The 25,241-nt window shown below is 33.8% G+C and overlaps 1 protein-coding gene across 2 annotated transcripts; it reads left to right on the forward strand.

The window, feature by feature from the left end:
- The first annotated feature begins 215 nt into the window (after nt 1–215).
- LOC126745473 (HCLS1-associated protein X-1-like) lies at nt 216–24,865 on the forward strand. Of its 2 annotated transcripts, none has more exons than XM_050453330.1 (5): nt 216–428; nt 23,784–23,965; nt 24,030–24,192; nt 24,249–24,399; nt 24,454–24,865. In XM_050453330.1, the coding sequence occupies exons 1-5, from the start codon at nt 364–366 to the stop codon at nt 24,703–24,705; spliced, it is 813 nt and encodes a 270-aa protein (XP_050309287.1). In that variant the 5' UTR covers nt 216–363; the 3' UTR covers nt 24,706–24,865. The 2 variants fall into 2 exon arrangements, with proteins under 2 accessions (XP_050309287.1, XP_050309286.1); XM_050453329.1 differs by having other exon boundaries at nt 217–428; nt 23,772–23,965.
- Nucleotides 24,866–25,241: the final 376 nt, after the last annotated feature.

Genomic DNA, 25,241 nt, shown 5'->3' on the forward strand with positions numbered 1-25,241 from the left:
GTTTGGTAACTTTTATAAATCGATTAAGTTATTAATTGTTCATATCTGGACACAAAGGTATTAAAATCCCTTGGCAATTTCAGGAGATATAGGCATTAAAACGATTAAATAACAGCGGACGCGGACTATAAATAATTTGCTGGCAAACATATGCTGCGTTCTCGATTTGCTAGCGACCGATCAGACTCTGATTCACACACATAACATATGATTCCTGTCATTTATTTATTCATAGGCCTGTCATTTCACAATATTTAATTATCATCCAAACAAAATTTTCAAGTTCAAGAAAATTCTGGAAAACTGACGCTGTTCTCCTCAATATATAATTTACGTACCTATTTATCAAAATAACATATAAATATGGATATTTTTCGAAAAATATTTGGATTGCCAGAACATAAGTCTTATGCAGATGACCAAGACAGGTAAGAATACAGAATCAATTGCTAAATAATAACTATCAAAAAGTATTAATGATATTATATTCCCTACTTAAATTATTGAACTGCTGCCTTACCAAGGGAGTCTTCTCTTTAGCTTTTAAGTCAAAGTCAAAATATACTATATTTACTAGGTTTACAAACTTGTGCTAAAAGCTTCCTAATCCTAGAATTTACAATAGTAGTAGTCATTGGGTTACACTTAAAACAAAATACAGAATCCATTTTGAGTATACCTAGGCATATATTTTACAATCATCAAACAAAAAACTAAAAGGAACAAAAACTAATAAGAGAAGTAAAGAAAAGGCAAGAATTGATATAAAACAAGAATAAAAAAATCTGATCAACAGATACATAATAAATTTTTAGATATAAGAATGAGTCATTAAAATACCCTTCAGTGCTGTAGTAAACTTTTGGTGAGATTAATTTTTTTAGCTCCCTTGTAAATTTTTTAAGGTCTGTAATAGTTCTAATCAAGAGAAGTACAGGATGAAATATTTTGCGACTTGTAAATACAAGAAAATTTCTTGAAAGTGAGGAGGTGGGGACAGGGCCGTTCCTAGGGTATCTGCTGCCCGGGTGTGAAAAAAAAATTTCTGCCCCTGCTTTACCCCACTGAATCCGGCCTTTGATAAACATTTCTAAATAAATAACTTGAAATAATTAAATGTTAAAAAAAACAACATTTTAGAAATATAAACACTTGATTTTATATTAAATCATAATTTTATTTACAATTTATTTGTAATGTAATGTATTTACAAATAAGTTGTAATTAAATACATACATACATATTATTTACATACGCAACATGTACTTTATAATATGTATATGTATACATAAAGGGGCAGGTAGCTAACATATCCAATGATTATACAAAAATTGCTTTTCTCGCTTTTTTTAATGCAAATGTTTTAACAATGTTAGACACATCTATATTTTCTGCAATTTCTTTTTCAATACTAATTATTGATAAGTCAGAAAGCCTCTCTTGACCCATTGTGGATCGTAAATAATTTTTTATTAATTTGAGTTTAGAAAAGCTTCTTTCTCCACTAGCTACTGTGACAGGTAATGTTAAGAAAATTCTAATGGAAATTACTAAATTGGGAAAACACAGATGAGGTTATTTACAAATAGATAGGTAAGAACATTTAAGGCATTCATTTTAGGGGAAATATAGGGTGCAACATTATCAATTTCATCAGATAAATCTTGAGCAAAAATATCTTTTTAATTTTTTGATGGATCATATAAAATTTTCTCAAGAGCTTCACATTTTGCAAATCTAATTGATTTTTCTGTTTGGAAAAGCTATGTAGGTTGTCAAGAAAATTAAACAACATATCATGTTGCTTCATTTGCTCAAATCTTTCTTCCAATTTTAATAATGTATCTAATATAACAAAATAAAAATTAATTTTAAACTGATCAACTGGATTTTTAGGGGCCTCGTCTACACACTCATAGTCAAAAAAACGATTTTTTCTTCGGGGTCTAACAATATTAATCGGAGGAAACGAAGGGTCGCAATCAATATCTTCAGCAACTTTTTTGGCCTCCTCTAAAATATCAGTGAAACCTTCATCTGATCTAATACTAGATATATATGTTTTAGTCTGTTTTAAGATTAAAATAATATTAGGTAGGGCAACATCGGATTCCTGCATCACTTTACTTGCAATATTAATTTTTGTTAACACATTATACCATATAATAATGGAACACATAAATTTAAACTTAATTTTTAAGAGTAATGAATTAGCCATAGTTTTGGTATCGGAGTCCCTGTTATTATCAGAGTAAAGTGCAAATAAAGCGTCATATATTTTTCCTAAATTATGTCTAAGAACTTTCAGATCATCTATTCTGCTTTCCCATCTAGTACTAGAAAGAGGTTTTAGTTTAGAAACTTGTAATTTGTAAAGATTCTTTTGCAGCGTCATTAACAACTACCTTTAAGCTATGGGCTGCACAAGGCACATAAAAAGCTCTAGAGTTCAATTCAATAATTTTTTTTTTGTAAACCATTATTGCGACCCTTCATATTCGCTCCATTATCATATCCCTGACCCCTTAAATCGCCTAAACAAATGTTGTGAGTCTCCAAAAAATCCAATAAAACATTAGTTAAGCCCTGTCCTGTCGAATCTGATATTGAAATGAATCCCAAAAAATGCTCTCTAATTTCGATTTGCTTTGATGTATTATTTAATAAAAGAAACCTTATTACAATAGTTAGTTGGTCTTGATGACTCACGTCAGGAGTCGTATCCAAAATAATTGAAAAATATTTACTAGCATTTAACATAGATATAATGTCATGTCTTATTTGCTCTCCCAGAAGGAAAATTAATTCATTTTGAATATGAACACCTAAATAATGAGGCATATTTGATGGAGTTCTTTTAATCCTGTTAATGTGATTAATTTTAAAAAGTTTCCGTTTTGTTGCTCGTATATCTTGTTATTTTCACCTCTAAAACTCAAATTTTGACGGGCTAAAAACTTGACAACATATATTATAATTTTCAAAAAAGAAACATATCTATCTTTTTCCATGTTTATTAATTTCTCGTTTAGTGAATCAGTTGTCGTTTTAGAAGAAATTGATTGTTTTAAATCAAGCCAAGATTTTATATTACAAATATGCCCCTTTGACTTTTCATGTCTTTCTATAAGTCGACTTAAATGTCTCCAATCGTTATAACCCTCAACCAAACCACTACCACCAGAAAAAGTTTTAAATATTTTGCAAGGAAAACAATATACACAATCTTTTGATTTAGAATATACTAGCCAAGCCCTTGGAATTATGTCTCCATTACACATTTTTTTTTAATAATAAATAGATGAGAATCCTCTATTGTCTTTATTTAAAGGAAACGTCATATCAGCCTCCGTTAGTTGCGTAGGCCCTAACTCTATCAGAGTTAATTTAATTTTATCCAATAAAACATTTGGCCAATAGCCAGGATCCTTATAGACATTAATATTTTCAAAGCTTACTTCAGATCCTTGTTCTGCTAATAAAACATCACCTTCCATTATAGTTTTGGTATTCGATGAGTTCTCCTTCTCTTCTCCGCTATTGACCATTATACATATAGTCTCTGTCACATTTTCATCTCAGGCTTGGGAACTTGATGGTTTGTCATGTGATCTTGTTGGGATTAAAAACGCTTGGAGTGAACTGCAAGCCTTTTTAGTTAATTCTTCTTTTTCACACTTTCATTTTCTGTACTGTGCTCCAGAAAGCTTTTTTCGATTATCAGACATCTATAATAAAACAAATCCAAAATTAAAATAAATCCAAGTTATCCTATATTTTGCCTGAATGAATAAAGAGATATATTTTTAGTTGATGAGTGCGACTACTGGCTATTCATAACGCATATCATTTTTTCATTTTTTCCTTAAGTTCAAAATTAATTATTTTTTTTTAGTTATGATATTATTTGACTCTAAATAAGTCAACATTACTTTTTAAAATAAAATTAATTGTGCTAACAAAAATTTAAAAAATCTCAAGAGTAAAAAAATTGGGAGATTTCTAATAGGAGTAATAGGTATGTAAAAAAAGGAAAAAAAAACTCCTTAAATTTCAGGAAAAATAAAAAAATATTATGCATTATAAATAGGCAGTAGGTTCAATCATCCACTATTTCCGTTTGGCTACCCATTTTCCAAACATCCTATATATTTCAAAAATATAAAAACGATATTTAAATTTTATATGACAGCTCAAAAAAAAATGTAATCAAATTAACGTATGTGTAGAGATACTTACCTTTTTGAATTTTTACTGTCTGTTTTACCACAATATTAAACAAAAGCTTTTAATAACGTTGCGATTTACACGACTACAGGCTACACGCTTAAAATTTACCTGAAAAATCTTCGTCGCGACATATTTTTTCCAATTCGTTGCGACCTGAAGCGGACTGAAGCGTATATCTAGGTATACCTATTAAATTTGAATCGGAAATATAACTAATAATATTTAGAATGTTATAAAGTAACTTTAATACATTAATTAATAATTAATAATATTTACATATGTATAATATTTTAAAATAATATGTGTATAATAGTTTTTGAAACAATTTATTAAATTTTAAAAATATTTATTAAAAAAATATTTATTTAGTTTTTTTTGGGGCGGCTTCCGCCGCCCCTCTGACCTGCCGCCCGGGTGCCCCGCACCCCCGGGTCGGAACAGCCCTGGGTGGGGATTGGAAGAGAAAAGTTGTTTACTTGATGAATATTATGACTAGTGCAGGATGGTGGACTAACAAACTTATGTATGAGTTTAGCAGTTTAACATTTTTTCAGCTACAAAAAGAGGTTTACAACAGACTCTCAGACCAACACCACACAGATACCTTAATGCTTTTTTATAAATTGTAAAAATGCTATTAAGGAATCTCTTGGAGCACAAACTCCAAATCGGCAACCTATACCAATGAGAGTCTATTAGTTAAACTAAAATAAACTGAATGAGCAAACAACCCCCTCTCCCCCTTCACTCATGCCTGGCAACCCTGACTGCAAAATTAAAAGAAAGGTTTGCAGCGAGGCTGAAAACATATTTCTCAAATGTTAAACTCCCATCAATGAAGAGGCTCAGCAATTGATGATAATTCCTACTATGTAGAGGGCTCTGCTCATTAAACAAAAGACTTTCCACATCACACTTAAAGTCTAAAATAAAAGTCTTCAACATTGAATCATCTTGTAGATGATTACATATGCACCATTCTTTAATTTTGCTACTACTTATTGATCTTTGTTATGCCACAGAATTGTAGTTTCATCTGCAAACTGAACCTGAGCTTTGGTCATTAACATATCATCCCCTCAATGCCAAAACCACAAATGTGCAAATTTTCAATTTTTTGCCTATATGCCAAAACAACAAATCTCCTTTCTTAAAGAAAATAAACAAAACAAATTAAAAATCAATATAAATTTAATTTGCACTTGAACAGTAACCAATCCTAATTATACATCAGCACTCTAAAAAAAAAAGGTGTACGTTTAGTCCTCATTCAATTATTAAATGAGGGTTTTCTCAAAACTACAAATTTGCACATTTGCGGTTTTGGCAATGGGGGGACGATATAATAGAAATAAAATAAGACCTAACACTGACCCTTGAGGTACACCACACTTAAGGTGTGTAATCCCTGAAAAAATCCAGATGTCAGGATTCTGGATGCGACCAGATAGGTATGATTTTAACGATCTCAAACCCACCCCTATAAATCTGTAAAAATCAAGTTTTGACAGCAGTATTCCATGATCCACACAATCTGAAGCTTTGGACAGATCACCTCTGCTGCAATCTCTTTGAAGTTCATGGATAGATACACACCCTCCAAGAATTTGAAAATGGCATCCTCTGTACCCTTAGATGACTGAAATTCATACTGATTAGGGTATATCACATTGTATTTAATCAAAAAAGAATCAATTCTTTTTTTGCAAGCCACTCAAGAACCTTGGAGTGGTTAGACAAAATTAATATAGGGCGGAAGTTAAATTCTAATGTTCGTGGACGGATTTTATTCAGTAAGTCAGTAAATATCCAGGTGGTTAAACCAATGAAGCTATTGCTTATTCAAATATTGTTGGCGTTCACTAGGCACTCTAATGGATCATCACTTCTGCACTATGTTTTAGTTCCCCGTCCAGATGGTTCTTAAAAGCCTTGACACTTGTGACAGTCACAGATTTTTCTCATAAAGAGTTCCATGGATAAACCACTCGGTTACAGAAAAAAATCTTTCTTTGAAGCTTTGCAGTCCTCTCTTTGTCCAATTTTTTAGAGGATCCATGAAGATGCAAGTTTTGATTTAGCTGCAAAATGCTTCCAATTTCACAATTATTATAGTATTCACTCATGATTTTATATGTCTTTATAAGGTTCTCCCTAAGTCTTTCCTTTAATGTTGACAGTTTTTACCTCTACAGCCTCTCCAGGTAAAGTAAGTCTTGTAGCTCTGTTGGTATTTTTGTAACTCTTTTTTGTATTCTCTCTATAAGTTAACAGCAAATCATGAACAGCATCCCAAAATTCATTTTGCAAGAAAACCAAATATCTTGTACTGTTTAAAATTGTATTGAAAAAGAAAGGTCCAATAATATGGTCTTTTAAATTATCACACCACACATTTACTTTCTCAGATTGATTTTTGCAATTATATACCCAGTGAGAATTCTCATTACTGTAATATCTAATATTCTAAGATTATACTGTCCCATTGGTAGAAAATGTCGCCTCAGCAGTAAATAATATTTTGGCAAATGGACTGTGGTCTTCATAAAGCCTGCAAGTAACGTGGTCACCTGGTAGTATTGTGTGCCAAAATCTTGTTTTAGGTTTAATTCCATTTCTTTTTTTTTACAATTTTGAAACTGTACTCTTCTGCCTGCTATCAAAGCTTCTTATTCTAGGTATTGGTTTCAGCCGGAGTTGATGATTTTCTTTGCCGTCTTTCTCCTGTGCCACCGAACCCCTTTGATTAAACATTCGATTTACTTTAGAAACCGTGGTGTAAGATATTAACTGCTCAGGGTGCTTCCAATTGAATTCTTGTTGAGGTCTCTCGACAGTTTCTCGCACCATTTCCTACTAATCTCTATATCTACTTTTTCTGCTAAACTTAAACGCATATATTCTTTATACTGCATAAATTTTATTAATCTTAGCAATGTGACAGTGACATATGAACAATTTCGACGCTTGACCTAAAAATAATATTAAGTACCATACACACATTTCCATAGAAAAATGGAAAATCGAAATTAAGAAAGCTATCTGAAAACTTAAATCGATTATTATGTTGATATAAACCAATTGTTTATCCAGTGCCGTTGTAAATATGCACTTAAAAATAATAAAAATATCTTATATTGAGACACCCTGTATAAATCTTTTATCAGAATTAGAACTTATGTATTGGGTAAGGAGGATTCAATATAATTTAACAGATTTGATATAAATAGTCCCCTTACTCTTGAATCGAAAAATATCAAAGCCCATTAAAACGTATGTCTATAGCATTTCTTAACCTGGGTAAAATGTGTACTTTGTAGCCATACAGCCTCCTACCAAAAATGAAAAAGATGGCTCAACAAACAACCAAGATATTGGCTACAATTCCATATTAACTGGGACACCCTGTATAAGTTTAGCCTTTGTTTAGTCTAGGGCAATTAATACTAGCATGCAAAACTTTATATGCTGTGGTAGCATTTTTGCATTAATCGGCCTTTTTTCTAATGTTTGTCGAATTTTCTCCAATTTAGCATAAGTAATAAATGCCTAAATGTCAAGCTACATATCTAAGAGATTTTCTTTGTACTGATTGCAATTTGTCAATATGAATCTTGAAACAGCTCAAGCTGAGCTTTATCTCGTTCTGGGTCGTCAGAGGAATCACAATTACAAAAACACACCGGTCAAACTCAAACTTTTTATTCGTACAACCAAAATTAAAAACTTTTAGCGCATCACCCTCGCTCATCAGGGTCTCGATGCCGAGTGACCTCGTCACCGCGGCATGTACAGTTAACCGCCAGCGCCACCATCTCTCCAGCGTTGCCGAACATGTTTTTATTTCGCTGAACCGTATCATGACCCCCCAATTAAATCTAATTCATATGAACAGATTTAATTCTATCAGACGTTTTAACAAAAGCAACTTAGAAACTAACATTGATTACAAAATTTCACGTACAAATAACCTTACAACTAATAGGAAAATATTTATTACAAACTAATTGGTTAAGCTTTCTACATCTTTATAACGCTTGAGGTTAATAATATTTTGACATGAATGTTCCCTACCCATAGAATCACCAATGACATACGAGTTAGAACCGTTGTGCTTCAAAACATAAAAGGGACCGGTAAACAACAGGAAGAATTTTTTAATGGTTCGATCGTCGGCAGATGACTGGGCATGAGATCTAACCAGCACCTTATCACCAACTTGAAAAACCGTAGGATTTAATTTTTTATTAACCTTTTCCACGCGACGTTCAGCTCGGGTGCGCAACCTCTCGCGAACAAGTATTACTACACTTTCCAAATCTAACCCCATATTATCTTCACGTGGAAATGATATAAATTTTTCTATAGGCCGCTGCGGAGTTTCTCCAAATTGCAGAAACATCGGTGTAAACCCTGTAACTTCACTAACCGCAGAGTTTAAACAGCCTTCAATGAATTCGAGAAGACATGCCCACTTAGTATGTTTATCAAAACAATAAGAACGCAGTAGTCGGCCAATTTCTCTATTATATCGCTCCGTCATATTTCCCTCGGGAAAATAAACGGAGGTATGTTTAACCCGGATACTCTCTTCGGCTAATTTATTCCTCCATAAGTTCCCGGTGAACTGGGTCCCGTTATCACTTAAAATGCACTTTGGTTTCTGAACTTTTGGTATATAGTCCAGTAACACTCTATTTATGATAGCCTTAGCAGTAGCACGTTTTAAGGCATACAACTTAACGAATTTTGAGAAAGCGTCTACCAAAACCAGTAGTTGAGTTACCCCACCTCGCGACACTGGTAATGGACCTATTAAATCTGTACATACCAAGTCACCTGGATTCTCTACAATGACGGTATGTAATTCACCCCTACTTAGCTTAGAACATTTTGCCTTTTGACAAAGGTCACAAGTAGATACAATTTGACCGATATGCCGTTGCATTTTCGGCCAGTAAAAAATTTCTTTCATTTGAGCGTATGTTTTCATTCGCCCGAAATGCCCGTTTCCGATATGATGTGCTAAAATCAGATCTCTAACTTGATTCTTAGGAACACATAATTTGTACCCCGGATTCAGATGGTCTCCCCTCTTAAAAAGCAAACCCTTATATTCTCGAAACCATGAAAAGATCCGATACTCTTTCTCTGAAAAAATTCGCGGATCTCTATTAAGCGGCTCTAAAAAGTTAATTTTTTGTCGTATCCAAGCCTCCTCTAATTGATCAGCCCGCAGAGATTTTAAATTTTGTTTTAAATTATCGTAAGTTTCTGATAAACCTATCAGCATAATGTGTAGGTTCGAAGATTTTTCTGGGGTCAAGAATAAACTTTTATTAGGGGGATTTCTTGATAAAATATCGGCAACCTTATTTTCAACCCCCGGACAATGTTCTACTTTAAAATCAAATTCTTGTATAAGAAGTGTCCATCTAGTCAACCTAGCCGATTTTAATTTACACGTCATTAAGAAACATAGCGATTTATGATCGGTTATTACCGTTAATGCCTGCCCTAATAAAAGGGTACGCCACTGCCTAAGGCAATGCACCAATGCTAGCAATTCCTTTTCCGTTGTAGTATACCGTATCTGACTTCCTTTAAGAGTGGTAGAGGTATAACTTATAACTTCCCTTTCTTCTTCCAAAGATTTCTGAAAAAGGCAACCCCCCACAGCATAATTCGAACTATCACATTGTACAAAAAACCTTTTTTTAAAATCAGGATGTACCACCAAGGTAGCCCTGAGAAACCGGTCCTTAATGGTCTTAAAGGCTTCTTTTTCTTTCTCTTCCCAAGACCATTTCTCATTTTTTTTTAATAGTTTCAATAATGGTAATGTCAAATCCGAGTATTTGCGGCAAAACCTTTGCTCGTAATTAATTAACCCTAAAAATCCACGAAGCTCCCGAATGTTGCGTGGTGCAGGAAAGTTTTTAATGGCCTGTATGCGTTCCGGATCCATTTCTATCCCCTTACTCGAGATTATATGCCCAAGGAACTTAACCTTCTCGCTAAGAAATTGACACTTCCTTAGTTTGACCGTAACACCTTCTGATTGAAAATAAGTAAAAAGTCGCTCCAAATGACTGAAATGATCACTTATATTTTTCGAAAATACGAATAGGTCGTCTACATAAATTACTGTAAAATCCCGCGTATCCGATGGTAAAACATTTTTTAAACACCGTATCAAACTAGCCATCGAAGTTGACAACCCAAAAGGAAGTCTCTTAAAAGTATAAGAGTCATTTTCATAAATGAAACCTATGTATTTTCTATGCTCCGGTTTAATTTCAATTTGCCAGTACGCGGATGTTAGGTCAATGGTACTTATTACCATGCCTGTCTTAAAATGAAAAAATAATTCATTTGGATTCGGCGGATTTATAAAATCCGGCTCCATACGGCTGTTTAACATACGAGCATCTAAACATATGCGTATGCTACCGTCTTTCTTTCGAACCGTCACTAATGGCGAAATATAATTTGTTTTCTCTCTTGAAATAATACCCCACTGAAGCATTTCCTCAATCTGAGACTTGACTTCGTCCCGATATGCAAATGGAATAGGGTACGTAGCACAATGAAAAGGACTATCATTGGTCATTATTATTTCGTGTTGGTAAGATCTTATATGTCCCGGACATTCTGAAAATATAGACTCAAAGCGGCGTAAAAGATCAAACAAGTGAATTTTATCTAATTCGGATGCATTAATAATATCGACGGCCGCGCGAATATCACTTTCATTATATTTGTGTTTATAAGCACTAATATTACCCGGCTGTATCACCGAAACAGCCCCTGCGTTAGTACATAAATTAAGACAACGCTCCTCTAAAGAGCTTGTCATATGTTGACTATACCTTACTACATACTCGTTCTCATTTACGTAAAAAGCAATTATTGATTTATTAAAGTCAATATTAGCCTTAAATTCCAAGAGCCAATCGAACCCAAATAATATATCTCGATTCAATCCCGGTACTACCAAACATTTAACATCTAGGTAAACTTTCGCATCAGGGATATATAAATTAATAAGCCCTTGCGTTCTAACCCTTTGTTGTTTTCCGCCAATCGCAACCGTAATAGCCACATTCGTAACCGGTAAAACTGACATTCTAGACTCATTCGCAATAGATTTAAAAAAAATCCTCAGAGATAGCAGTAATTTCGCTGCCACTGTCTATTAAAACTTCAACGCCTTTTTCTCCGACCACAGCCTTGATAACCGGCGATTTAATTGATGGTTTACAGGCCTCAAATTCACCCTCATTCTCGCTTTCCGATTCGCTGAAAAAATCGAAATCTTCGTTAAAACGCGTCATTTCCATAGCTCTCATATTTTGCCTATCGACCCGCGCATCATTTCTGTCGACCGGCTCCGACGTTTGCCCATTAGCGCTCGAACCCTGTGTTCGCCGCCAAGTATTATTGTTTGGCCCCGTGTTGCCACGATTCCCCGGTCCGCTATTATCTGAAGTTTGGGTCGGTCCCATTGCACGATCCCCGCGAGTCTGCACACTTCGTCTATTAACAGCGTTACCCTCTGTTGGGTAAGCGTATGTTGCGTCGATGTCTCGCAGGTACTCATCCAACGTCCTCAGCCCCCTGGTTACAATACCCCGCTGAACGTCAGGCGGAAAATGCCTGCTCAAAAACGATATTAATTTAGATTCGGGAATTGGTGACGATAAGAAACCCGCCTGGTTAAAAAGATTCGAAAAGTAGTCCGCGCGATTGCCAGATTCAAATCTCCCGTAGCTTATTTCCAAAAATAAATCTCTCTGTTTGTCCACCCCCCAAAATCTGTTTAAAAACGCCACCTCAAAATCCTGAAAATTATGAAAACTACTTTCTTTTATAGCTGCCCAGTCAGCTGCTGTGCCTTTTAAACACGGCAATACCAAGCCCAATCTATGTCTATCTGGCACGCCGGCCTCGTCAAAAATTTTATAAACCTTATTTAAAAAGGCTTTAGGGTTCATTTTTCCCGCAGGAGAAAAATATAAATTATTACCCCCCAATTCCTTAAAATTTAAAATATAGGATCTATCCCCCAAACAAGCATTTTGCCTATTTATTGTTAAGCCATCTTGAACTATCGCTCCGGCCACCGGTAAACTTACACTCGCGGCCTCATTTTTCTCCCCACTATTTTGATTTTGCTTGATAGATAGATCGGTTACAGCCTGTTTTAACATACTCATTTCAGACATTAATTTATTTAGCACCATATTGAAATCATTAGACTGAGTTATGTTTTCGTGTGCGGTAACACTATTTGTTTGCGAACCCTCCGCATTATCATTATCCGAATCATAAACAAAATCCGACATTCGATTCCTATTTTTACTTTTTCTTTTAGGTGGCATTTTAGCTTCCTTTTTTTTTACAAAGTAAGACCACCAACAAACAAAAACTGTCTACACGATTGAAGTTACTCGACAAAATACTACCAAACTACTAACTCTACCTTATCAAACTTAAACATTAATCTAGAATAAGGGTAGATTTCTACAGAAAACCAACTTTGTGATAAATATTAAACACTCCGAATATTCATTAAAGTATTCTAAAGCACAAAAAAAATAGTTCCGTGAGGATTCTATTATTTTAATAACCTTTATTTTAATAAAAACTAGGTAGATCCTCGTAAAATAGTCTATTGTCCTTGAAGACATCCAAACATGTTGAACTGTACCGAAACGTAGACAACGTACCACATGCGATTAACTAAACACCCATAAGACGTGTTTTTCGTCGGCTGACAGCAAATTATTTAATGATCCGCCTAGCAACAGCACGTCAAGAAATTGGAAAGAGCTTACCGGTTATTAAGCAATTGGTAACTGTAAACCTCAGGCCTCTAGTTGGGTGCCAATGAAACAGCTCAAGCTGAGCTTTATCTCGTTCTGGGTCGTCAGAGGAATCACAATTACAAAAACACACCGGTCAAACTCAAACTTTTTATTCGTACAACCAAAATTAAAAACTTTTAGCGCATCACCCTCGCTCATGAGGGTCTCGATGCCGAGTGACCTCGTCACCGCGGCATGTACAGTTAACCGCCAGCGCCACCATCTCTCCAGCGTTGCCGAACATGTTTTTATTTCGCTGAACCGTATCAATCTGAAAATGTGGAGACCAAACCACAGTATTGACATCTAAATAACTTTTAAATGAAGATAAAAAACATTCTTTTATCATTGCCAAACATTGAAATTGATCCACAGGTATGGTTTTTGAGAGTCAAACTTGGCTCAAAAGGCCCTGGCGCTGGTGTATGCCATCTGTTGGATATATGCGTTATGTAATGCATGATGTAATTAGTTAGTGTACAAAGTAGGTAGGCAAGTTATTGGCAGGTATTTTGATGGATCTTGAGTGTTATAGCTGCCTTTTAGTAACATGAAATCCAAATGGGGTGGCACCTTTAGTGAGAAACTCCAGCATAATTTGAGGATTTCAAAGAACATAATTTAATAGAATTTTAGTTGGTACTGCGATGACCATGACTTCTTAATTCAATAGTTCTGGATGTTATCGGGACCTGATGGCTTAATAATATTCAACTGTAAATGGTTCCTGCTCTATCTGGTCATATATCTGGCATTTTTGTCAATGCAGTCTGTCCAGACTGCATGTTCATTCATGTGACTGATGTTCATTATTATGGTGTTGGTATATGAGCTCTCCAGAAATTCTCAACGTCTTTTAGAGATTGGTATGTGCTATTATTATGGTTTAAAGTAGGATCATTAGGCCTTCAATATATTTTTTTTTGTGTTCTATTGTTTGAAAATTTGTACCTAAAAAAGTTTCTATTTAAAGGTATCAACAGGCTTATGATTTTGTGGGTCCTATTGGGCATGTTGTTGTGTTCACACTGTAGATCATTATTTAGTAGCTATTGGAATATTGTAGCTGATAAAATCAATCTTCAATGGGTTTATAATATAGTGTACCATTACTTTGAAACAATGCAATATTTGTGTGACAAGAAAATAATTATAATGGGTGATTTTAATATCCCCAATTTTCTTGGATGACCAGGATGACTCTATTGCGAGATCAACTTTGGCATTTATGAATATATTTTTATTTATTGAAGAATTCTGGATTTAGTGATAACAAATTTGTCTGAGTGTGAAGTTTATTTGAGTAGTTTTTCTTTTGTTGAATGTGATTCTTATCATCCTTCATTAATTATGAATGTTATGGGTAAAATTTCACCCACAATTTACTGGTACAGAATTGTTTCAATTTTTGACGCGCTAATTATCCTATGTTATATAGCTTAATTGAAGCTGCTGACTGGCAGGAGGTGTTTGCCTCTTTAGATCCTAATGTATCTTGCGACAGCTTTTACATTACACTTAATGAAATATTTCATAGAGCAGTTCCGCTTAAAATCGTTAAAAAAATATAAATTTCCAGTCTGGTTTGCTTCTGATATCATAAAAAATATCAAACTAAAGAATTTAATTCGGAAAAAACTCAAGAAATGTAGAACTCATTATTATGAAAATCAGTTTAAAATAGTTCGAAGCAATATTAAAGAACAAATTAGGATTGCTTTTTTAGAATTTTCTCGAACAGCCGAAAATTGAATTAATGTAGACTCCTCCGATTTTTGGAACTATGTGCAGAATAAGAAAGGAATTTCACGTATTCCCGGAGTAATGCTGTTTCAGGATCGTACAATAAAAGATCCACAGCAAATTGTTGATGCATTTGGAACTTTCTTTCAAAGCGTATATATTGAGTCGGACCCATCTAGTATTAATTAATGTTGGTACAGTGGCGGCTCGTGGTAATAGGCAGGGTAGGCCGGGCCTACCCTAAAATTTTGAGCATACAAAATACAAAAATAAAATTTTAAAAATATTTTATTTTAATTAAATATCATGTTAACACACCAATTTATTTATTATCTTAACCCGCAAATATATTTTATTTAACGCAAAAAGCATCAAATCGCTTAAACGCACTTAAAAAACCACTAATATGCCCGAACGAATCTGGCCGACCCCATCCACAATATATCCCTATAGAAAAATCACGCGACGCCGGTCAACGCGTCGGAGGATGGATTTTATATGCGCGCTTACGGAAGTCATTTAGGCCCGACACGAGGTGGCCTGCGTTTGTTTTCGCGGTTGAATGTTTGTTTTTAGCGGAAAAATGTATCGATTTGTACTTGAATTTGTTCTTAATTTGCTAATTCGTAATTGAGGGTTCGTGGTTAAATGTTTTCGTGAATTAAAAAGTTGTAGTGTTTTTAATTTAAAAGTTGTAGACATTGGTAAAGTGAAGTTGGTGAAGAACCTAATAATTAAATCCAGAAATTTGCAATGTTTTTACAAGGCTTTTGCCTATTACGTTTTTTTTTAATTTAACACTAGTTGGTTGTGTAATTATGATAAAGGCGTAAGAGGCCAAAGCCTTTTATTAGGCCTTTATTTTAAATTTTTATTTAAAAATAGACGAACAGTCGAAAATTTCAAAAGTCAAGTATAATGCTGAAGTTAAAATGGCTTTTCGTGGCCATTTTAACTGGCCTTTCGTGGCCACGATGAGTCAGATGACTCTTTAAATCCTGGAAATTTCAAAGCAATTTGGGAATTAATGTTAAATTCAAATCCAGAACTAAAAGATCACTGGCAAAAAAAGACTTATTTTAGGGGCCTCTCAAAAACGATACAAAATGAACTCATTGACCTGATTAAAGACGAAATTTCCATTTTTATTCAAAATGCCATCATTAATTCCCCATTTTTTGCATGTATTGTTGATGAAACAACCGATATAACTGAAAAGGCACAGTGTTCAATTGTATGCAGGTTAGTAGATGCAAAAGGAATAGAATAATAGTTCAAGAATATTTCTTAGGATTTCTTAGGATTCTTTGATTTAGGGGAAGATCGAAATGCTCCAGCGTTACGCGATTTACTGTTTAGTGTGATTGGTAAATTTGACTGTAAAGCAAAAATAATTGCTCAAACCTATGATGGAGCTAGTGTTATGTCGGGCCAACTAAACGGACTGTAAAAATTAGTAAAAGACTGCACCATTAGCTATTTTTACCCATTGTTTTGCGCATAGCCTTAATTTAGTTTTACAGCAAAGTTGCTCCAATATTACGGCAGTAAAAATATTTTTTTCCACTCTTCAAGGAATTCCGGCTTATTTTCACCATTCCTCCAAAAGATCCCATTTCTTAAATAAATTTGTCGGAAAACGAATTCCTACAAATAGCGAAGTGAGATGGAGATGGAGAGGAAGTATTTCAGGAGATAATGAATTGTCCAGAATCAAATGCGAAATCAATTAGGCAGGCAGATGGGTTTAAAAGAAAACTGGATAATCTGGAATTCGTATTTTTATTAAACGTTTTTAGCGACATATTTCAACAAACAGAGCTCTTATACAATGTGTTACAGAAAAAAAATAATGACATCCAGTTTTGTAACAATTCCGTTTCCAGATGTCTTAAAGTGTTAAAAAGCTGAAGAAATGACCTGTCCTTTTCTAAGCATATTAACGTTGCTGTTAGCGAGACAAATACAGAACTTACCTTAAATCGTAATGAACTTGGTGGTTTACCTAAAAATGATGGTAATCAAAGCACTGGATAAAGCCAAAACTAAATTTAGACGAATATTTTTTGAAATTTTGGACAATAATATAACTCAATTAGAGCAACGTTTTTCGGACTATAGCAAGTTTCAATTTCTGCAGTTGAGTGATAAAAACATCTTTGCGGAACACAATGACTCAAAATCGGCTTTCATCCTTATCTATTTTATCAACCCAAAAGGACATTCTCGCTCAATTAGTGGAAACTGGGGACACATTTTACGATAGGGTAATTGACAAATTTGCACGAAACAAAGATAGAAGAATTAACTTGCTTTATAGGTAATAAAACTCAAAACTGATAATTTGTTTGTGTTCAAAATATTTTTAAATGACTCTTTCTTTCTGTGCCATTCTTAGTAGTTACTTGTTACTTTTATGGGCTTCATCGTGAGTGGGCACTCCTGCTATGGCCTACCCAAAATTTAACCCGACGAGCCGCCACTGTGTTGGTATTGAATCGAGCCAGACTATTAACAACTCTCTAAATTGCTCTTATAATTTTTCGGAAGATTAAATTGTCACCGCCTCTAATAAACTAAAAAGTAAGTTGACCTCCGGTACCGATGGAGTACCAAGTCTTGTCGTTAAAGATTGTATTCGCGTTTGTCAGGGCCTATTGCGCACATATTTATTCTTATCTTGTTTTCAACAGTATTTCCCGATAAATGGAAGACTGCAAGAATATCCCCGATACTCAAAAAGGGACCGAAGAACGACATTCAAAATTATAGAGCTATATCGATCCTATGTAATTTTTCCAAACTTTTTGAAATAGTTCTTTATAATAGAATATATGCCCATGTCAAATTAGACATAGCACCTAATCAGTTTGGTTTCGTCAAAAATCGCTCCTATACCGTAAACCTGGCTTGCCTAAATGAGTATTTGTGTCAGCATTTGGATAATAGAGGTCAGGTTGATGTAATATACCTTGATTTCTGCAAAGCTTTTGATCAAAATGGCCACTTTGTACTTCTTCATAAGCTAACATTTTTTGGTTTTTCTAAGGATTTAGTTGCTTTAATAAAAGCTTACATAATATGAGGTCGTAAACAATTTGTTGAATATGAAGGCTTTACGTCTCCTATATATGAAGTGTGCTCGGCAGTTCCGCAAGGATCTAATTTGGGCTCGCCTCTCTTTTTATTGTTTATAAACGATGTTGCCAAATTACTGTCTTGTCAGAGTTTACTGTTTGCGGATGATATAAAACTGTTCAGAAAAATAGATACTGAAGACAATTGCGAATTCCTTCAGGTATATCTTAATAAAGTAGAGCATTGGTGCAATGTCAATAGACTATATTTAAATGTAAATAAATGCTTTATTCTCTCATTTTCTAGAAAACTGTTGCCAATCAATTTTGACTATAAAGCAAATAATGTTGTGTTAGCCAGAGTGGATGAGGCGATTGATCTGGGAATTACTTATGATGCGAAATTAAGTTTCGCCAAGTATGTAGCAAAAATTGTTTCTGACTCTGCCAAATTGTTGGGTTTTATTTATCGAAACTGTCGGCATTTTGAAAATATTAATACTTTAAAACTACTTTTCCTCTCTTACATACGCTTAAAAATAGAATACGGATCTCTAATAATTTGGTACCCAATTTAAAGCTACCTGATAGATGATATTAAGCGCATTCAGCGCAAGTTTATAAAGTATCTCTGGTTTAGAGAGGAGGTGTCTTTCCAGCCAGAGGTTTGGATAGTCAATTATACTTAAATAAATTTAATATTATACCCTTAGCAAAAAGAAGAGAAATTCTTTCCATAAAATTCTTATATAACCTTATTCGTAACAAGATTGACGGTCCCACCCTTTTGGCTGGATTAAATTTTCAGGTACCAAGAATAAACTCTAGGCATTTTAGATTATTTTATGTAAATCCCGCTAGGACTAATATTTTGATTAAATCACCTATTAATATAATGTGTCAGAATTATATTAATAATAATTTACATGAACGGTACGATATTTTTGTTGACGGTTTAAGGTCCATTATAGAAAGTATAAAGTAAATAGGTGTGATAGCCTTTCTAGTATGTATATAGTCTCTTTAAGAACATAGAATGTTAAGCATTTTTGATTTTCCATTTTTATTTATTTTTTTTATTCTTTCCTGTAATTGGGTAACAAACCTGTATAATGCCTCTTTTTATTCAGCCCAGGTTGCTCTTTAAGTCGCCTCTTATGACAGGCAGAGTATACCAGAGGGCTATTCTTCTTAAAAAATGAAGTTAATATAATAATAATTAATAACAAACATATTTTGTTATTATTTAGTGTTGTTCCATAGGCAAATCAAATTTTCTAAGTAGTCTTATTGATAAACTCAAATAATTTTTATTGATATTATTAATAAAAGAGTATAAATATCTTTGGCCTTCATTAGTAAGTATATTAAGGAATACACTCAGTTCTTTAACCCATTCAGGACGGTTGACGTACGGGTACGTTTTTCAAAGCTGACATTGATGGCCTGATGTCGTACCTTGTATGCAATAGCTTGGGACGACTGCCGTACACATTTTAGAGTTTTTAATTTATTTCTGGACTGGTGCCGTACATGTACTGCTGCATTATACATCACACTTGGCCGAATGCCGTAGATGTACGTCAGTTATATCCTATTTGAAAGACTGCTACCTCACCGGTACGACAGTTAGAAAACTGTGTATATATATTAGGAGCAGGACGACTGACGTACAGGTACGGCATTTTTTTATTTTTAGGGGCAAGTAAAACGCATTTTTAATTCACATTTTTTAAATTCTGGAACTCTCAAGTATCAAAAAACAAAAGTTAATTTCTTATATAGAAAATACAAAGAAGAAACTAAAAACACAAACGAACGAAAATACAAATAACAAATATAGTTTTCTAAAACTTTTTAAGAGTGTGATACTGTTCAAAACAAGGGTGCACACAAAGTGCAATATTGCATTCTTTACACATAAAGCGGGTATCTGAGCGTTTTTTCTTTCGAAGCTGTGTGGTGGCACAAACATGGCATTTTCTTTGTGTTCTCGATCCTTGAGCTGCAGTTGGTGGAACGGGGCTTGGAAAATGCCTTTCAATTAGTCGAGCTGGATTATCAACACTACCAGGTGCGCCTCGTTTCTTCGTAGAAATGGGATATTTTTTGAATATTTGAGCCACAACTTGCAATCAAAAGTCTGAAAATGATGGTTTATTTCGTGTTTTGACTTGAAATAAAATATACGCATTATACAAGCATAAATCCATTAAATGGAAAAACAGTTTCTTATACCACTTCAATGATTTTCTAGCACAATCAACAAAACTAATTTGCATGTCTATTTTGTCAACAGCTCCCATCTTTAAATTATATTCTAACACGCACTGAGGTTTCAAAACACGATCACCAGTTGTACGATTGAGTTTTCCGGTTTCCTTGAGGCATGGCTTTGATACTGAAGTTAACATGTGCACAAATTTCTTATCACGCCACTTCAGGGCTAACATGTTTTCAGTGGATGCACTCTCAACTTCTCCTTTTTTTTTATGGGCTTAAGAAACTCTGGCATCCCCTTTCTGGTGGCTTTCACAGTTCCAGTTCCTCCGGTTTCTTGCGTCACTAAGTACTCAAATAATTCTGGACTGGTGTACCAGTTATCTACATACAAAATATGTTTTTTATTACAGTATTCTTTCATTAGAGTATCAACAATCTGTCCAGATTTTCCCAAACTTTTCATTTTCTGATCCATTATAGTCGTTGGACCAGTGTATATAATAAACCCCAAAATGCAACCACTCTCCACGTCGCATATTTCAAAAAGCTTTATACCAAATCTATGTCTTTTTGACGGAATATATTGTTTAAAAGAAAGCCGACCCTTCCATAAAATTAAACTTTCGTCAATACACAGATCTTGGAACGGGTAAAAACTGGAACTAAATTTAGTCTTAATTTGTTCCACTACGGGACTGATTTTTCTTAAAGCGCCATCTTGAGGATTTTCGCTACTGGAAAAATGAAGGGCATATAGTATCTCTAGAAACCGATCTCTGGCAAATACCGATGAAAAAAATGGTGTTATAATAAGTTAGTTTCTAGACCAGTAAACTTTCAGTTTTTCAACAATGCCCATCAAGATACACAATCCAAAAAATCGATAAAGCTCTGCCAATTCTACATCTTTCCATGAGGATTTATTTTCACATTTTTTCTTACCATATATGTTTGTTTCCTTGACAACTAAACTCATTAGGGCTTCATCAAAAAAGTTAAGAAAAAATCAAGTTCGCAAGACGTTTCACTAAATGAACATTTATCGGTTATACCTGAGTTCGAGGTATTGAACTCGAATATTTTTGGTGTAAATTCTTCATCAAATTTCCAAATAAAATCCTTAGGTGTTCTTTTTAGTTTCTGCTGTGGACTTTCATTGCAAATATCATCAGTTTGTTGATGATTTTCTATATTTCTGTCTAAAACAAACGGCTCCTCGTCATCGGAAGAGGTGAAGTGCTCATCTGTTTTTGAAGGTGGTAGACAATGGTACAGTGAAAACATCTTGTCGAACTTGCATTGTCTTATTTATTTAATGTAACACGACGTTTCGGTTGGTAAGTATCTCCAACCGTTATCAAGTGTAAACTGTCGTGTTACATTAAATAAATAAGACAATGCAAGTTCGACAAGTTGTGAAGTGCTCACTTCCACTTGGTTGGTACTCATCGAGAGAGTCATCATCGTCACCGATATGGCCATCGTCACTGCTAGATTCTCCATCCATTATTCTTTGCGCTTCACGATCTAGCTCTCGTTGTCCAAGCCGTCGACGCAAATCCATCTTTCCTATTATTTATAGTAATATAAAAACCAAACGCGTACTCTAAATACTATTAAATTTGTCGAATTTTATGTGATACCAACACGTGCTTTCTAAAAACGTTTAAATGCGTCAGAGTTGCTGCAATACAAGCAACTGCACGCGTTCTCGCAGTCGACTAGCTGGCTGTACCTCCCACACGTTCCACGCCAACCCATAAAGCGCATGTGCCGTTATAGCACAGAATAAACGATCTCACAGAAGCGAAGGCTTGCGTCGGCTCCTTTGATATGCGTGAACCAGTTTTTTATAAGCCCAACTGACAGATGCACCCGGCGCAAATACACTGAGATATCTCGTAAAGTTATAGTAAACGCATACACCGAACGAAGTGCTTTTATTTTTAAAGTCAGAATGGTTATATTCATATAATACGGGAGCAAACTACAAAATTTAGTTACATTTCAAATATAATTTTTTTTAAGGCTTATATTGGTCCTTGCTTTTTAGAATAATTATAATAATTATTATTTTTATAAAAATTGTTATTTGACAGTTTTGATACACGATAGAGGTGTAGGTTAGTATACTTTTAATTTATTTTGGAATGGAATTTTTGTGTTAGTTGTTTTATGATAATGGTAAATAATATTTGCCTTTAGTAAGGCACTAGCTGAGAAAAAGTCTGCTATTTGTGTGATGTTAATATGTTAACAATATACATATACATATGTTCATAGGTAGGTATTTTTAAATTAAATTTTAGCTGGAAGGTTTATACGCAGGTATGTTTTCTCGTATGTTTTAAACACAACACATTTAAGAGTAGGTATCATCGGCTTTTATATATTTATATATAAAAAGATATATGTATGTATTATTATATACATATGTAGGTACCACACATACGTCCATATTTTATAAAGGTATTATACGTTGTATAGTCGCCGTCCATTATGATAGTCTGGAACAAAATATAAGATTTTTAAGGGTTTTACTACTACTATATTATGCACTTGCTTGGGTAAACCAGTCCATAAAAAGACAGATAATTGAAAATTAAAGTCATTATTCTTTATCACATAAAAATACTGTATACCTAAATCAACCTTAATATTTTTATCTATGTACAATGTTATGTACCTGCACGTATGTACACATATATGTTTATTAAATTAAATAATGTTTATTCTGTATTTATTTGCATGGCACGAAAAATTAATTAGGGAATATTCTGAACTTTTTAAAGCTTTTAAACAACCATAATAATAATGAATAATACATAATAATGTAACTTTTCTATACCTACTTTCTTTTATTATTGTTATTGCTCACCTTCTAAAATCTCTATAAAATAAACTCCAAAACAAGGTAATGTGTAATACCTACTTAACAAAAATAAAATAAAAAACGGCAAATTACAAAATATCGCAAATATACACACTAACGCTCGTACTAATACACTAATTATGACCCGATACCCCACGTGGGCGACGACAGTTGTACCCGTTAGAATGGGGGTAAATGGGAGGAGCCTGAACGAAAAACCGGTTCGGTAAAAAAGGCTAGCCTTCGATTCTGTGAGATCGTTTATTCTGTGGTTATAGTACGCCACCCGTCCCTACCCGTTGGTTTCCTGATGCCGTCCTAGACAGAGGCGTGCGATAAATCGGCCCGTCCCGAATGGGTTAAGATTATGAAAAAATAAGGAAATCTCTCTTTAGTGTGCAAAAGAATTCTTTTTGGGATTTCTTTATTGCCAAATTTTTAATTTTTTATAAAGAAGTCGTAACAGTTAAGTTAAAGTAGTTACTTTGAAAAAGTAGCACATTTAATTTAAAAAATAATAAAAAAAATTTGAAATAGACAAAAAATGTATATTTATGTCCTATTATTGATACAATATATGTTAGATATCTGGAAACTATTATGTGCTAGTTAATCCAGTTGAGGAATTTAACGAACATATTCATAAGGATACCATACTCACAGCTAACCACATAAATCACTTAATTAGTTTCACTGCTGTCTTGCAAACATAAATTTTATTTTATTTTTTCGTATATGATATTACATATTTTTTAGTTTTGACAACAGAATGAAAACAAAACAACCAACTGAGCCACCCGAAACAAGAACTTTTTCTCATTTTCCAAATGACAACAATTTTGAGAGCTTCAATGTATTTACTGACCCAGTAGAAATGCATAGATATTTTGAGCAGCAAATGGAAAGCATATTTAAAAGTTTTGGAATGCCTAGTTTTGGAAACTTTTTCAGTAAGTATTCTCCAGCATAAGGATATATTGAAATTTATCTATAAGAAACTAATTATATATTTAGGAGCTTTGGAACAGCCTAGCATGGATGAAGAATTTCATGATAACGAGGAACCGAATAATGATATGTTAGATTCCCGAGATTACTATCTTAAGAGAGGATATGACAAACCCAGCTATGAACATCCGGCATATAGTGAAAAAGTTGATAAAGATGTTGATGGAAAGTATGTTAAAAATATTATTAGCTAATGCAAAAATACATCACCCTTTTCAATTTCAGATTATCCATATCAGACATTGACAGATTTTTTGATAACTCCAACAATCAGCAGAGCTTAGTGCAACTTCCAACACGTAAAAATGCTTCAGTTTTTGGCAATAGCTTTTTTAACCAGTCTGTCCAGATGAAAACTATCAGAAATCCTGATGGGGTGAGTTTATTATCCAAAAAGAATTTATAATATAATTTATTATTATTATTTCAGAGCATTGAAGCTCATAGGATAGTAACTGACAGCGAAGGAAATCAGGAAACTACTATCACCAAAAAATTGGGTGAGAAGGAATATACTGTATTAAGAAAAAGAGACAAAGAAGGCAAAGAAGAAGAACATGAAACATTGATTAACATGACTGAAGAGGAAAAGGGTATATTTGATAGGACAAGTAACACTGGCACGGCTATGCCATACACTCCACTTATTGATGAATCAATGTTCAGTAGGTTTTTTAAATGAAGTAGTAGGTAGTATTTTGGTTTGAATGAAAATACAATTGTTTCAGGCTGTGTAAGCTAGATTAGTCACTATAGCTTTAAATTCTATAATATTTGAGATTTGTAATTTTTGAAATCAAAAATTCGGAAACTAGTAAATTAATATATACCATATTTTGACAGTGTTTGTTTTTTGAAAAAATCTACTAGATTGGAAAATAATACTACGTATATAGGGTCTTTCATCTGTGGGAGTCGTTTAAAGGCGTTATAACTTATAATGAAATATAATTTATTAGATCGTAGTGCCATTTCAGTTTATGGTGAAGTTCACCTAAACTTTTCTATTGGCATTCTTATTTGGCATATTTCATTTAAATAATGAAACCATTATTTAACCATATTACATACCTTATTTAGGAACATTTAAACATTATTAATAATTTTCTAAGTAAAACTTGTATCTTATTAAATAGAGAAATCTACGTTTTATGTCCATATGCTCTAATTTCCCCTGTTTGTAAAAATATGGCTAATCACTAAAACTCATCTATTTGA

Source organism: Anthonomus grandis, chromosome 16, assembly GCF_022605725.1.
Source record: "Anthonomus grandis grandis chromosome 16, icAntGran1.3, whole genome shotgun sequence".
In the NCBI taxonomy this organism is placed as follows: Eukaryota; Metazoa; Arthropoda; class Insecta; order Coleoptera; family Curculionidae; genus Anthonomus; species Anthonomus grandis.

Bases quoted from the DNA above. Each gene is read 5' to 3' on its own strand.
- LOC126745473 (XM_050453329.1), top strand. From the start codon at position 364: ATGGATATTTTTCGAAAAATATTTGGATTGCCAGAACATAAGTCTTAT. The intron at 429-23,771 runs GTAAGAATACAG...CATATTTTTTAG, and splicing joins TATGCAGATGACCAAGACAG to TTTTGACAACAGAATGAAAA. The intron at 23,966-24,029 runs GTAAGTATTCTC...TTATATATTTAG, and splicing joins TAGTTTTGGAAACTTTTTCA to GAGCTTTGGAACAGCCTAGC.